Source organism: Vulpes vulpes, chromosome 2, assembly GCF_048418805.1.
Source record: "Vulpes vulpes isolate BD-2025 chromosome 2, VulVul3, whole genome shotgun sequence".
NCBI classification, from domain to species: Eukaryota; Metazoa; Chordata; class Mammalia; order Carnivora; family Canidae; genus Vulpes; species Vulpes vulpes.
In genome coordinates, this window is record NC_132781.1 from 106,410,569 (window position 1) to 106,426,239 (window position 15,671).

Sequence of the window (15,671 nt, forward strand, 5' to 3'; positions counted from 1 at the left end):
GCAGGTGTTCCGTGTCCCTTCGCCACGCGGCTCCTGCACAGAAACGGGCACTGCGCACCGGACGCCCCCCGCGGTTTCCAGGCGAGGCGTCGGGCAGGAGTCACGCCCGCCGCGCCCGAGGCCCCGCAGCCCCGCAGCCCCCGAGGCCCCGCAGCCCCGCAGCCCCCGAGGCCCCGCAGCCCCGCAGCCCGCCGCTCGCACCGCCGAGCCACGCGGGTCTCCAGCCGCGGAGTCGCCCGCCCGCTCCTCGGCCCCGCCCCTCGGCCCCGCCCCTCCGCTGCACGGCTCTTCTGATTGGACGTGGCTGCGCCCGGCCGGCCAATGGCGCGGCGGCGGCAGGTTCCCGGAAGTGGCGGCGCGGCGCGGCGCGGGGCAGACCCGAGCTTCCGCAGGCGGCGTGGGGAGCGAGCCGCGGCGGTCGGCCGGCGCTATGAGTTCCTTCAAGGGGCAGATGGCCGAGTACCCGGCCATCTCCATAGACCGCTTCGACAGGGAGAACCTGAAGGCCCGCGCCTACTTCCTGTCCCACTGCCACAAGGGTGAGTGGCCGCGGGGAAGCTGCGGGGGGCGGGGGGCGGGGGGCCGGGGCCCACACTAGCAGGTGCGCGTGTCCCGGCCTGGCTCTGCAGCCTCTTCGCCTGCGCGACGGCGCAGAACTGAACACTTGGGTTCTTCTGGTCGCTCTCCTAGCAGCGCAGGTCGGGGGCAGCGGGGACGCTCCCTTCCGCCTCCACGTCTTCGCTTCCCTGTTTCGGGGGCACCTGGGTGGCCCAGTGGTTGGGCGTCTGCCTTTGGCTCAGGCCGTGATCCCGGGGTCCTGGGGGCCTGCTTCTCCCTCTACCTACGTCTCTGCCCCTCTCTCAGTGCCTCTCATGAATAAATAAAATGCCTTTAAAAAAGGAGAAGAGGGCAGCCCAGGTCGCTCAGTGGTTTAGCGCCGCCGTCGGCCCAGGGCGTGACCCCAGGGTCCCGGGATCGAGTCCTGCGTCCGGCTCCCTGCATGGAGCCTGCTTCTCCCTCTGCCTGTGTCTCTGCCTCTCCGTCTCCGTCTCTGTCTCTCTCTCTCTGTGTCTCATGAATAAATAAATAAAATTTTAAAAAAAGAAAAAGACAGGTTTCAGGTGCAGTTAGGCTCTTACCTACCCCCCCCCCCCCCCCCCCCAGTATTTATTATCAAGCAAGTGCATGGACACTCATTCAAGCATCCTCTCTGAAAGTTCTATGAAGCGCAAGCTCCCCCTCCTTGTTGATGTTCTGCCCACATCCAATGTAAAAGTTTTGTTTAAGGCCAGGCAACCAGAAGACTAAGATTTAGCAGCTGCACACAGTTAGGGCTTAAGCCTGAGTGGCCCCCCACTGATGATAAGGGCTGGAGGGTCTCTAGGACATTATAGTCTGGGCAGCCCGGGTGGCTCAGCGGTTTAGCGCCACCTTCAGCCCAGGGTGTGATCCTGGGGACCCAGGCCTGCTTCTCCCTCTGCCTGCGTCTCTGCCTCTCTCTCTTCTCTCTCTCTCTCTCTCTCTCTCTCTGTGTCTCTCGTGAATAAAATCTTTAAAACAAAAAACATTGGGGATCCCTGGTGGCTCAGCGGTTTAGCACCTGCCTTTGGCCCAGCGTGTGATCCTGGAGACCCGGGATCTAGTCCCGCACCAGGCTCCCTGCGTGGAGCCTGCTTCTCCCTCTGCCTGTGTCCCTGCCTCTCTCTGTCTCTCTCATGAATAAATAAATAAATAAAATCTTAAAAAAAAAAATTCTAGCCCATCTCCAGAGCCAGAGGAGCCTCATGTTGCAACCGTTGTCCGTGTTTAACCTCTAGGATGCTGAAGTTACTGCTTTTAGGAAGTGCCTCTGCCTTCTTGCTCTGACCTACAAATTCTCTCTCATTAATGAGCAAAGTCTGTACTTCCTCTCGATTTGCTAACTAGCACCGTGAGCCTGTTTGAGAGTCCGTTTTATTCTTCAGAATATGGTTTTTGTTTTTGTTTTGTTTTTCATTGTGAGTCTCCTGCTGGGCAAGGATACCTCTGTTTGACCTTTTGTCTTGAGCCTCAACTCGAAATGTGCTAGCCATGACTGAAGTGTGGCTTAGGGGCTTGCCCTTCGTGTTTAGGAGTAGGGAGTTTGGAGAAAGAATCCGCCTGCAGGAATCTGAAATCATGATCATGAATTTATGCTTAAGCAAGAAACTGACTCCCTATCATTGAGCAATTTGTAACTGTTCCTCTTCTTTCATTACATGTGTGTTCACTCAAGGAAGATGTAAACTTATCAAGGCAAGAACTCAACTGCTTTCAGAAATTTCCCACATTGCTTACTGGGAGTGTTTAACCCTTTTGAGAAACAGATTTCTTTGGATGTGCTGTGGGCTGAATTGTGACCCCCCTACCCCCAATCACACTGAAGCTCTAAACTCCCTATGTGACTCTATTTGGTGATGGGGCTCTTAGGAAGTAATTACATGAGCTTATAAGGGCAAGGTCCTAATTTGTTAGGATTGGTGGCCTTGTAAAAAGAGGAATAGAGATTCCTCTCTCTCCACACACACAACCTGAAGAAGGACTGTGTGAGCATGCAGCAAGTGGCTGTCTGCAGGCCAGGAGGAGTCCCACCAGAAGCCAACCCTGGCACCTTGATCTTGGAAGTTAGCCTCCAGAACTGTGAGAAATTTCTGTTTTATAAGCCTCTCTGTCTATGATATTTTGTTACGTCAGGCTGAACAGACTAATACAGAATATCTGACAAAATCTGTGGACTCTTGGTAGAAAAAAAATTACATAAATGAGATAGAACATCTCATCCCATGGCCCACTCAGTCCTGTTTAGGAACCATCTGGAACCCAGTGCTATGCTCAGGGCAGGCTTTGCTAAACATCACAGCAAGGCCTGGAAGACAAGAGGGGACCTATGGCTTGAGGTAGCAGCCCAGGGGTGGAGAAGACCCCCTTAGAGGACAATTTACAGTGACTTAATCTGGTCTAGGGGGATCCCTGGGTGGCGCAGTGGTTTGGCGCCTGCCTTTGGCCCAGGGTGCGATCCTAGAGATGCGGGATCGAATCCCACATCAGGCTCCCGGTGCGTGGAGCCTGCTTCTCCCTCTGCCTGTGTCTCTGCCTCTCTCTCTCTCTCTCTCTCTCTCTCTCTGTGACTATCATAAATAAATAAAAATTTTAAAAAAATTAAAAAAAATACTGGTCTAGGAAAAGGAAAAAGCCCCTATAAAGGAGATGCTGGGTACAGTCCTCACAGCACCAGGTAAATTGGCTCAAGTTCTCTTGGCTGGCAGGGGAGGGGGCTGGGGTGGTCCTGGGCCATCTTGATTACAGCAGCTACAGAGTGCTATCTGCTGATTTAGTTTGGGACTTGAAGCCAAGTCCTGAATGAGCCTCTTTTTGCCATGGCACAAATTCTTTGGAAAGTCCTGCCCTGGGATACCCCCCATGGGCCCTGAAAGCCTGGACCAGGGGTGATCTGAGGAGATTGACGCTCTGAGGGGACAGGTGCAGGTCTGGTCAAGGTCTGTGGTGGGGGATGTGCCTTGTTTTCTCTGGAGTTAAGGATCACCAGAGGGAAGTTGAGGCTGTGTGTGTCCGTGTGTGTCTGTGTGTGTGCGCGCGTGTGCGTTCATGCATGTGTGTGGTGGTGGTGGTAATTAGAATAATTAGGATTGGTTTAATTCAACTCAACTGAGGAGGTGTGGCCATTGCTGTCTAGTCCTTCCCATGCTGGAGATTCAGAATGTATTAGAATTTACTGTGTTTTTAAAGGCCATCTCTGTACCTGTTCATTTGGAGGGCTGTGAAGTGGGCCTGTGTGGATGGAAATATCATACCTTCTCATGCTGGCCTAGGCCTGAACAAATTCTTAGAGTCTGTGGAAGCTAGCTCAAGTCTCCAGATGGACTGACTTAAGTGACTGGAACTGAATGGGTCACATGGAGTGGGGCATGACAGAGGGTTGGATAGAAATGAAAGAAGAACATAAAGGAAAGTGCTGGAAGTAGTTCTGAAATGAGGGTCTAGTCACTCATTCTTCTGTGGCTCCTCAGAGTGATTTAGACTCTCCTAAGATGGAGGGGATAATTGTCCTTCTATTTTTTTTATTTTATTTTATTTTATTTTATTTTATTTTATTTTATTTTATTTTATTTTATTTATTTTATTTTATTTTATTTTATTTTATTTTATTTTATTTTATTTTATTTTATTTTAATTTTTTTGATCATTGTCCTTTTAAATGATGGCCAGAGGTGGCCAGCTTTCAGTGGTTCCTGACCTGTTTTCAGATGCATCGTCACCTGCAGAAGAAAGAGCCAATAGTCCATAAGAATCTGTTCTCTTGGGGATCCCTGGGTGGCTCAGCAGTTTGGCGCCTGCCTTTGGCCCAGGGCACAATCCTGGAGTCCCGGGATCGAGTCCCACGTCAGGCTCCCGGCGTGGAGCCTGCTTCTCTCTCCTCCTGTGTCTCTGCCTCTCTCTCTCTCTCTATCATAAATAAATAAATAAATCTTAAAAAAAAAAAAAAAAAAAAAAGAATCTGTTCTCTTATAAAAGAGAACCTCTTGGGATCCCTGGGTGGCGCAGCAGTTTAGCGCCTGCCTTTGGCCCAGGGCGCGATCCTGGAGACCCGGGATCAAATCCCACATCGGGCTCCCGGTGCATGGAGCCTGCTTCTCCCTCTGTCTATGTCTCTGCCTCTCTCTCTCTCTCTCTCTCTCTGTGACTATCATAAATAAATAAAAATTAAAAAAAAAAAAGAGAGAGAACCTCTTGGGGCACCTGGGGGGGCTCAGTTGGTTCAGTGTCCGACTCTTGGTTTCAGCTCAGATTTTGATCTCAGGGTCATGGGGTCAAGCCCTGTGTTGGGCTCCCTGCTCAGTGGGGAGTCTGCTTCTCTCCTCCTCACCACCCTTGCACATGTGTGCACACACTCTCCTTCTCTCTAAAATAAATGCATTTTTAAAAAAGATTTTATTTATTTATTCATGAGAGACACACAGAGAGGCAGAGACACAGGCAGAGGGAGACGCAGGCTCCATGCATGGAGCTGGATGTGGGACTTGATCCTGGGGCTTTAGGACCACGCCATGGGCCGAAGTCAGGCTCCCAACCACTGAGCCACCCAGGTGTCCCTAAAATAAATAAATCTTTAAAAAAAATGAACCTCTCATCTGTTTTCTCATAAAAGAACAGACAATTGTTTGCTTGGCCTAAGGAATCCTCTCAAAAAAAAAAGTGCTTATGAATTTTTATTCTTTTGTTTTTAGATCACATGAAAGGATTAAGAGCTCCTGCCTTGAAAAGAAGGCTGGAATGCAGGTAATTTATTTTGCTACTTATTGGTGTGTGTGTTTTTAAGTAAACATTTTTATTGGGGTATAACTTCTACGCAGGAAAGTACATACAATGTATAAGGGTACAGTTGGATGAACTTTTACAGGTGAGCACATCTATAGAGCTTCCATGCAGATCAAGAAATAGAATAGGACCAGTGTCCCAGAGCAGAGCCCCGTCCCTCCCCCCAGTCAGTCCTCGTCTCCCAGAGGCAACCTGTACTTTAACTTGTTGTGGTTTAGCTTTGGCGGTTTGTGAACTTTGTGTACGTAGAATCATACAGTCTATTCAGTATGATTCTACTTCTCTTTCACTTAACATTATAATTGTGGGATTCCTCATGCTGTTGGGTGTAGCAATAGTGTGTTCATTTTCACGTGTATGTGTGGTTCTGTTGTGAAGAAAATCATGTTTTTGGATCTTAAAGCTAAACTGCAGTATTCTTTTCCCACAGCCGTCCTTTGCCTCAGTGTCAATTCCAAATTCTCAAGATATGTTGGATAGGGCCCTGCTCACTTCCTTTCCTTTCCTTTCCTTTCCTTTCCTTTCCTTTCCTTTCCTTTCCTTTCCTTTCCTTTCCTTTCCTTTCCTTTTCTTTTTTAAGATTTTATTTATTTGAGAGAGAAAAAGAGAATGAGCAGGGGGAGGGGCAGAGGGAGAGGGAGAAGCAGGCTCCCCACTGAGCAGGGAGCCTGATATGGGGCTCGATCCCAGGACCCTGTGAGCATGACTTGAGCTGAAGACAGATGCTTAACTGACTGTGCCACCTAGGCGCCCCAACTTTTTTTTCTTTTTAAAGATTTTATTTATTTGAGAGAGAGAAAGTTCACAGGTGGGGGTTGACTTTTTAACTTCTGAACCAATGGATGTCAGTCTTCTCTGCAAAGTGGTATCAGTAGTCCGTGTATCCTGGTAATACTAGCTGCGGTTAATCAAGTACTTATATATATGCCAGGCACTATGTATTTATCAGTTCTGCAGTTTTTCTGAGTGCCTGTGATGAGTCAGGCACTGTCTTGGATGTTGAGGATATAATAGTAACAACACAGATGAAAATCCCTGTCTTCTTGGAACCAACATCCTCATCAGAGCCTCTTGATAATTTTTTGAAAAGATACCATTATTATTTCTATTTTGCAGATGAGGAAACTGAGGAACCAGAGAGATTAAATTAGTTGCCCAAGGTCATGCAGCCAGTAAGTGGCAGGACCAGGATTTCAACCAGGTCTGTCTGATTTTCGAGCTGGGTATTAGTTATCTGTTGCGTAACAAATTACGCCAAAACTTAGTGACTTAAATCAACTAATCTTATGTTCTCTTTCTCAGTTTCTGTGGGTCAGGAACTCTGACAGGGCGCAGTGGGAGTGGCTGGTTTCTGCCTGGCCCCATGGCATGCTGGGGCTGCCATTATCTGGAGGCTCATTCACTCAGTGTTTGACACTGAGTCTGAGAAGAATCAGGCAGTTGGGGCTTTCGAGCATCTCTGTTGCTGGAAAACTCTTCAGCATGGTGATTTCAAGGTAGCTGAACTTTTTAAATGGAGACTCAGGGTTTAAAAAGTATACGTCCCAAGGGAGAGCTAGCAGATAGCCATGTTGCCAGGAGACCTGGCCTCCAAAGTCCTGTGACCTTCCTTCATCACATTCTGTTGGTGGAGGCAGTTACAAAGACAGGCTGAAGGGGAGGTTAAAACAAAACCCGAGGGATTTCCATATCCATTTTGTAAACAGAGCATGTATGGTCAGGATATATATGAGTGTGGCCATCTTTGGAAGATATGGTCCACCACAGACTATATTCTTAACCTCTAAGCTTTGCTTTTGAATTTTTAAAGTTTATCATGAAATAAATTTTTGCTCACTAAAAAATCGAATAGGTGTAGATGAAGTAAAACACAGAAGTCTTCTGTTCCCCGCCCCTTTCTGTTCTGGAGAGGCAGCTTCGTACCTAATCATGTGCAAACATTTATGTATAAAAACTAAGAGTGATGGGGGACACTCTTTTGAGGAGGTCAGAGGGCCCAGTAGTTTCTCTCATCTGTTTCTTCCCCATTGTCCCTTTGCAGTCTTTTTTTTTTTTTTTTAAGATTTTAAAGTAATCTCCCCACTGAATGTGGGGTTCAAACTTACAACCCCGAGATCCAGAGTTGCACACTCCACTGACTGAGCTGGCCAGGCGCCCCCCTCTTTGCGGTCTGATGGGACCTAGATAGTCACAGGTGGTGGCTTGTTGGGAACTGCTCTAACACTTTTTGGGCCTGCTGAGTGTCTGGATGACTTGAGATAACTGATAGATGATGAAACGTATTTTCTGGTCACCCAGATGGCTCCCCGTGGATTGTACTGACATAGCTTTTCTAAATTTCTTCCTTTCAGCTTGAAGGTTCACTTATACTGTTCACCTGTTACTAAAGAGTTGTTGTTAACCAGCCCGAGGTACAGATTTTGGGAGAAACGAATCGTAAGTTTTATTTTTTGAATGACACTAACTCTTCTTCTCAAGGGGGAATATTTTTCGAGGTCGATTAAGCAAAGCTTTTGAATTATTCAAAGCCCAGTTCCTCCTACACTACATTTATCCACATTAATTACAATATTGATGTTTAGTCTTTGTAATTCATCAGTTTAGAGGAGGCAGACATTTTATTGTTGCCGATTTGTTTTTCTTGTTCCTTAACAGTTTGATCTCAGGTCTTAGTTTTGCTGGTTTAATCTCATTCACTCTTGCTAAGTTGCTTTTTAATGCTTTATAGTGTAAAATATTTAACACCGTTGATAAATCCTTTTATTGAGGTCACAATGTAGCCTGGGAAGAATGAACACATCTTATGGGTTATGATAAAGGGATAACAACCGGAATAAAAATAGAGTGGACAACTTTGAACTTGACAGATTCAAAATTGTCCAATGGAAAGTACATAGTAAAGGGGAGAAACAAAAGAATGGTGTATGGAAAATGTAAAGATGCCAGGAAAGGTTCTGTTATAGCAGTAATTACTATATGGCTTTAATTTAACTTTTGCTCAAACTGTAATTTTTTCAGTTTAGGTTTAAAAAAAAAAGAAGAAAAGAAAGCTCCATCAGTCTTAGTCTACAAGAGGCTTAGATAAAACAGAAGGAGAAATGCAGGTTGAAATGGAAAGAATAATCCAAAAAGGGAAAAGATGTACTAAACAGTTAGAAGCCAGAAATGCCAGAGTGGCAATTTTTGTATCATACAAAATAGAATCGAAGGCAAAAAGAGATCTTTGTTTCACAGAGGATGTTATTTACTGTCAGAAGGAACAGTGGATGGGGAAGATAAGAATTTTAACGTCCAATTGACATACTGGCCTCAAACTGGATAAAACAGTAACTGATACCCGGTGCTTGATCAGAGAGAGAGGACGGCTGTGGGGGAAATACAGTTAGGGTTCACTATACAGATTAAACTTTAAGTAATTGTGGGAGCTGCCAGAGAAGTCTGAACAAGTGTCAGAGTCTGATGTTTGTCTACTGACAGCTTTCAACTCTCACATCCTCTTTCCACTAGTACCCCACATTTGGGCGGGCTAATAAAAAAAAGCCTACCCCTCCCTTGGCACTGACATGAAGTTCAAACCGCAAGCCCAGACATACCCCCTAACCACAATAAAAACCCAGGGCCACTTGCTCCTACTGTCTTCAGGCCATGAGAGCCACTTCCTCCCAGCTGGAGCACTGCTCTCCTGTCTCCGTAAAGTCCCACAGCATGAGAAATACGGGGTTTTCATAGCCTGTCAGTGTACGTGTGGCACGTTCAGCCTCGACCTCTGACAGTAACTTGGTGGGATCCATCCCCACTCCTCACAGTGACCCTACACACCAAGGGGTTAGTGTAACACGGCCCACTGTTAGGCCTGACATTGGCCGTGGATCAGCCCAGCCTGCAGTCGGGAAGTGGAGCTGAGAAATGAAGAGCAGAGAAGAGCTGGGCTGGAGTCTACAAGGACAGACTGGAGCCCCTGTCTGTCTCTCACTCCTTCCAGCCTTGGTAGGTTCTGCACTCCTTGCCCAGGCCTTCAAGAAGCCGAAGGAGGATATGCAGCACAGGTGGGATGGCTGCAGTCCTGCCCTGTGTCTGTGAGCTGAGCCAGCAGATCCACATCCATGAACTGGTGGAGTTTCTGGAGCTCTTCAGAGCATTAAGAAATGGCTGCTGGTTCACTTTGGCCGTCCGCATCTCACACAGATGTTTCTAGCGGCTAGCTCCAACCTGGAGGTGTATGCCGAAGGGACCTGTAGGACAGTTCCAGCTCGAGGAGTGGTGCAGTCCAAGGCCCCCTCACAGTCTCAGGGAGACTAGGCTGCTTGACAGGAGTAGCTGGAGTACTTCCCACACTGCTCAGAAGCTGAAAGAGGAAGGAGGCAGGAAGTAAGCACAGAGACTTGAAGGGCATGACTAATAAAGGCGAACTCATGGCAGTCCGAGGCACCCAAAGGGAAAACCAGATCTTTGGTATACACAGAACATTTACAACAATTGACCACATACTGTGTCGCAGAAGAAGCAGGAAATCCTAGTGATCTGTCCTCTGCAGTGCAGTGATGCTGGAAGTCACAAATAAAAGGAGAGCTCAGATCACCCCACACCTATTGGAACTGAGTGCATCTAATAAGCGACCATTAGGTCAAAGAGGAAATTATAAAGAAAACCATGTAATACTTAGGACTGATGGACAGTGAAGACACACCATGTCAAAATGTGTGTAACATGGCTAAATTAGCACTTGAAGGGAAGTTGCCAGAATTAAGTACATCTCTTAGGAAACAAAGACTAGAATTACATGGAAAGAGTCTTTGACTCAATAAGAAGCAGAAGGAGCAACAAATGTGAAAGAAGGAGATAATAAAGGTAAAAGGACAAGTTAGCGATGCAGAGACCAATAGCTACCGCAGAAAATAAAAGGGAAGGTTGACAAAAGTCAAAGCTCATCTTTAGAGGAGTAGAACTAGATTTCTACCAAGGTTTAAAAAAGAAGATGCATATAAAAATACAGAATTATAAAAAGGAAAAGAACTATTAATAGCAGCAGTACATTTTTTTTGAAAATGAATGATAGTATATTTGATAATTTAGGCAAAGTGGATAAATCTCTGGATAAGTAGGAAAATACCAGACTGAGGCAAGAAAAGTGGAAACCTTGAATAAGTAAACATTGAGGAAATGAAAACAATTTGCAAAGATCTCTTCTTCAGTAAAGTCCCAGGTCCAGATGGTTTTATAGGTGCATTTTGCCAGATGTTCCAAGGACAAATACTCCCCACACTAGGTGTGCTTTTGTGGGATATAGTAAAGAGGTAAGTTGCTCATTCTTCTGGCAGATTTGATATTGACGGTTTCACATATGGCTGTGTGAACATCCTGATTAAGGTAGTAGCTCACTGAATCTCACAGTCGTGAGATCGCATTTATTTATCTTCAGATTAGGCCACCACCTCTTGCACTGATCCAGGCTGTTTTCTGCAACACAGAACCTAAGCTTGGAGAACACAGAGCCACGTGTGTTACAGAGACTCAGGTTCAGAGGGAGAGGGCAGTGGGAAGATGGGGATGGGGAGGTTAAGGGAAAAAGTTGAAACAGAATGGCCGTGTCAAAGGATATGTAGGTTTAGAAGGCATTTAACCCATGTTGCCACGGCCCCTCAAGAAAGGCACTACTTTAGCTCTTTCATGTTTTCAGACTGTGGAAACGTTTGGTACCATGAATCAGAAATTGTTACACAGAGAGTTTTATAACTACATCTTAGTCCTTTTTTTGTGTTTGAGATGGCAAAGACATATAAATCCATGAAAAACTGTAGAAACACTCAGTATGGTGTACGTATGATCTCTTATTTTAATAGATATCCATTGAAATTGAAACTCCTACCCAGATACCTTTAGTCGATGAAGCGTCAGGGGAGGTAAGTAAATGTTAAATTTAATTTTATGAAAGTATTATTTAATAAGATGATTGACTTTCTCTGTGATTTTGAATGTGCATTTTACCATAAAAAAATTATAGTAATTGGGTGAGTTTGTAGGGGTAAAAATATTTGTGTTCCATTTCTTTTCTACATGCAAAGGTTTGGACGTGACTCCTGTCTTGATCCTTTTTGTATTACCTTCTTTTTTTTTTTGTATTACCTTCTAATGTTGAGCACTCCAGTTGTTATTACTCTGATGTCATTGTCAAATTTATTAAGTTTATTATAATATTCAGGATATAATATGGTGTTTAGTGCTTTGTAGCAAATTTATGTATTTGTGATTTTCTTTTTTTCCTGAATCATTTCTTAAGAAAATCCACTTAAGTGTCCAAATGGATCCAATATATTTTTTTGTCCTTAAATTTAGAAGCAGATACTTTTGTGTTGTGAATATATTTTTTTAATAATACGCAGGATTACGGACCTGCCTTTTATTTATTATTTTAACTCAAATTCTTCCTAGGGCCAGGAAGTATTTTCCTATTTTATGGTAAATCTAGGTAATATTAATTCCATGGCCTGGTTATAACCTGCTCTGTTGACACGTTGAACTCTGATGGGTGTCCACTCTCTGTGACCAGGCGGGGGCTGAATTTTCACATTTCCTCTCTGGGGACGATCAGGCGTGTGAATCAGTCCTCTTTGATTTGTTATCCAAGTGAGGACTGCAGGGCCAGTTGAGGGTGGGTTAAAAAGGAGGTGAAAGGGGTGGCCTGAAGGTTGCTCAATGCTGTCCTGGACTCAGTTAGCTAACACTAGACTCCTTTGATCACCTCACTGCCTTGCCACTTATGTTGGTGACAGGCTTTGTCAAATCTGGGCACCAGACAGCAGGCAGCTCCCATTGACCAGAGTCTTGCTGTTCCACTCTGGTCCTTTGTTCTCATGCTCTGTGGCTTCGTGTGTTGTGCCTCCAGCACTTACCCTGGGACCTTGCTCTAAAGGGGCCATTGGAATGAATGATGTTAGACTTCCAGAAGGAATTGCCACTATCAGGGAGCGAGCCAGGGTGTCCAGAGCTCTGCCTATTAGCTCTGCCCAGGACAGAATGGTGACTTGGGGCCAGGCTATGTCAGGCTTTTTATTTTTATTTTATTTTTTAGTTTAATAATAGCTTTATTGACTTATAATTCATATATCATACGGCTTACCCCATTTGAAATGTACAGTTCAGTGGCTTTTAGTATATTCACAGAGTTGTGTATTCATCACTACAGTCATTTTTCAAGTATGTTCATCACCCAGAAAAAGAAACCCTGTACCCATTAGCAGTAATTCCCTGTCTCTCCCTCCCTCAGCCCATGGCAACCACTACTCTAAGTCTATAGGATTCACCTATTCTGGACATTTCATATAAATGGAATCGAACAGTTATGTGGTCTTTTGTGACTTACTACCTTTATTTTGCATCATGGTTTCAAGATTTATCCATGTTGTGATATGATGTCAGTATTTTGTCTCTTTTTTGTGGCCCAAATAATATTCCATTGTATGGATGTACCACATTTTGTGAATTCGCTCATCAGCTGATCGACATTCAGGGTCTTTCTACTCATTAGCTAGTATGAATACTGCTGCTGTGAACATTCGTGCACCGGTTTTCGTGCATGAATGGATGTAAGTTTTCATTTCTCTCGTGTACCTTAGAGCGGAATTGCTGGGTTATACTAGTCACTATGCTTAACCATCGTTTTGTGGGCAAGGATTCTACTTGTTTCCAGAATTTGTTGCATGAGGAAATGAGAAAAGGCGTACCGTATTCTTGAGAAGTACTTGAATCTATTCTACCAAGGAGCACTTTTTTAGGCAAGGTCCTAACGATAATTTATATCATTGTTATTTTTTCTTTATTTTCTTTTTAGAAGGAAGATATTGTTGTGACTCTCTTACCAGCTGGTCACTGTCCAGGATCAGTTATGTAAGGGAGCCCATCTATTTTGCTACTTTATTATACATGTATTGTATTTGTAGAAATAAATCTTCAGGGTCTAGAAAATAATAACATGTACGGAGATTACTTCTCTAATATGTAGGTGGCAATTTCTTTCATCTTTGTTTTAAAATTGAACTTGGGGGATTGAGGTGAAATCAAGTTTGACCTGTGTGGCTATCTTTTAACAGAAGTGTTCCATGGCCATTTCTCTGTTGGCTTTGCATTTTCCCATCCCATGGATTTTTCTCTCCGTGAGTAGGAGTGATCGCACATAGTTGGGAGAGCCAACACATTTCAGGGGATGTCTGTTGCAAATGTGGAAGTATATTCTATTGTGTTATTCCCCCCAGGAAAGGTGGCAGCTGAGTGGCTGGTATAGTTTAGAGCTTATATTAAAATCCCATTAATACTATATCGTAGGTGGCTCTGTTCGTCAGGAAACATTTGCTGTGGATTTAGTGTATATTTGCTTCGTTAGGATGTTGTATGAGACTTAAAAGTCACCAAGACAAATTTCCTTCTCAGGTTTTTATTTCAGGGCAATAATGGAACAGTCTTGTACACAGGAGACTTCAGAATGGCAAAGGGAGAAGCTGCTAGAATGGAGCTTCTGCACTCTGGGGGCAGGTATTAGACTTTGTCTGTCTGGTTTTGTTTTTTGTTTTGTTTTGTTTTTTTTGAGAGCTTGCAGAAGCAGGGGGAGGGTTAGGGACAGAGGGAGAGAGAATCCCAAGCCGACTCCACAGGCAGCACAGAGCCTGACGCGGGGCTCCATCTCTAGACCCTGAGATCGTTACCTGAGCTGAAATCAAGTCAGCTGCTTAACTGACTGAGCCACCCAGGTACCCCCAGACTTCATGTAATTCTTGACTGGAGGGCTGAATCATCTAAGAAGTTTTACTGCTCCCTTCCCCCCAAGTACAAGCCTATGTTTCAGTTAGAAATTGAAGTGTATTATACTATTTGTGACAGTAAAACAAATTTTTCTCCTTGCAATGGGGTGATGGTAACATTCTTTCTGTAAATTGATGGAGGCAGTAGTTACGTGAATTGTCAAAATTCACCGAGCTGCATTTACAAAATCTTTGTATTTTATTGTGTGGAAATCATTTCCTAACAAATTTGATTTCACAAAAAAATTCCAAATGGAATGGAGCACCCTCTAAAATCACTGAGAATTTGGGGATTCCTGGGTGGCTCAGCAGTTTAGAGCCTGCCTTCGGCCCGGGGCATGATCCTGGAGTCTCGGGATTGAGTCCCAAGTCAGGCTCCCTGCATGGAGCCTGCTTCTCCCTCTGCCGGTGTCTCTGCTTCTTTCTCTCTCTGTCTCTTGTGAATAAATAAATAAAATCATAAAAACAAAATTCTTAAGGGGATCCCTAGTTGGCTTAGCAGTTTAGCACCTGCCTTTGGCCCAGGGTGTGATCCCGGGGTCCTGGGATTGAGTCCCACATCGGGCTCCCTGCATGGAGCCTGCTTCTCTCTCTGCCTGTGTCTGTGCCTCTCTCTGTGTGTCTCTCATGAATAAGTAAATAAAATCTTTAAAAAAAAAAAAATCACTGAGAATTTAAATTTCACATATATTTTATTTCACAGTAGGTGGTTAACACTAATTGTTTTTTTTTTAAACCCTAATTGTTGTTCTCGTGTTGTTTTTTTCCAGAGTGAAAGACATCCAAAGTGTGTACTTAGATACTACTTTCTGTGATCCGAAATTTTATCAAATTCCTAGTCGAGTAAGTCTCCCCAGAGAGGCAGGGTAGTAACTGGGGTGTGGCTGTATTTCTAGTGGGGGGTTTCTAGAATAACAGGTCAGGTCATAATCGTCCCATAATTAATTGGCATTAATACCTGTGACTGTTGGGAGTAGAAGGGGTGAGTGATGTTTTTAAAAGCATTAAATGCCTTTTAAACCTCTTGCCCAGGAGGAGTGTCTGAGGGGAATATCGGAGCTGGTTCGAAGCTGGATCACTCGCAGTCCCTACCATGTCGTGTGGCTGAACTGCAAAGCAGCTTACGGGTATGAGTATCTATTCACCAACCTTAGTGAAGAGTTTGGAGTCCAGGTACGGTGATGGCTCTTTCTTTTCTGTTGCTCCTTCCATCCTTCCAGGTTCTCCTTTCCTCCCCCTCCCAACCCCTCAACAACCAGCCGCAGTAGCAGAGGGAAGCAGCCAATCAAATACGGCGTGTTGGGGGCCCGGGTGGCTCAGTCAAACAAACCTCTGCCTTCTGCTCAGATCATGATCTCCTGGTCCTGGGATCGAGCCCCAGGTCAGGCTCCCTGCTCAGTGGGGAGCCTGCTTCTCCCTTTGCTTCTCCCTCTGCTGCTCCCCCTGCTTGTGTGTGTGCGTGCAGGTGCTCTCTCTCTCTTTTTCTGTCAAATAAAATCTTAAACCAAAACAAAGGCATGTGTG

At 45.0% G+C, this 15,671-nt stretch overlaps 1 protein-coding gene across 5 annotated transcripts in view; it reads left to right on the top strand.

The window, feature by feature from the left end:
• Positions 1-326: 326 nt before the first annotated feature.
• Positions 327-15,671, top strand: part of DCLRE1C (DNA cross-link repair 1C) — a 36,726-nt gene continuing 21,381 nt past the window's right edge. Inside the window, exons 1-10 of one of the 5 annotated variants that reach the window (XM_072749456.1) lie at positions 339-539; positions 5,265-5,316; positions 6,472-6,556; positions 6,658-6,851; positions 7,707-7,791; positions 11,196-11,255; positions 13,184-13,239; positions 13,780-13,881; positions 14,918-14,990; positions 15,180-15,320. In XM_072749456.1, the coding sequence (XP_072605557.1) occupies positions 6,724-6,851; positions 7,707-7,791; positions 11,196-11,255; positions 13,184-13,239; positions 13,780-13,881; positions 14,918-14,990; positions 15,180-15,320 (645 nt within the window). In that variant the 5' untranslated portion in view covers positions 339-539; positions 5,265-5,316; positions 6,472-6,556; positions 6,658-6,723. Of the gene's footprint in view, positions 540-5,264; positions 5,317-6,471; positions 6,557-6,657; positions 6,852-7,706; positions 7,792-11,195; positions 11,256-13,183; positions 13,240-13,779; positions 13,882-14,917; positions 14,991-15,179; positions 15,321-15,671 lie in introns of all 5 variants that reach the window. The other 4 variants (XM_072749453.1, XM_072749455.1, XM_072749454.1 and 1 more) reach the window with 4 other exon arrangements.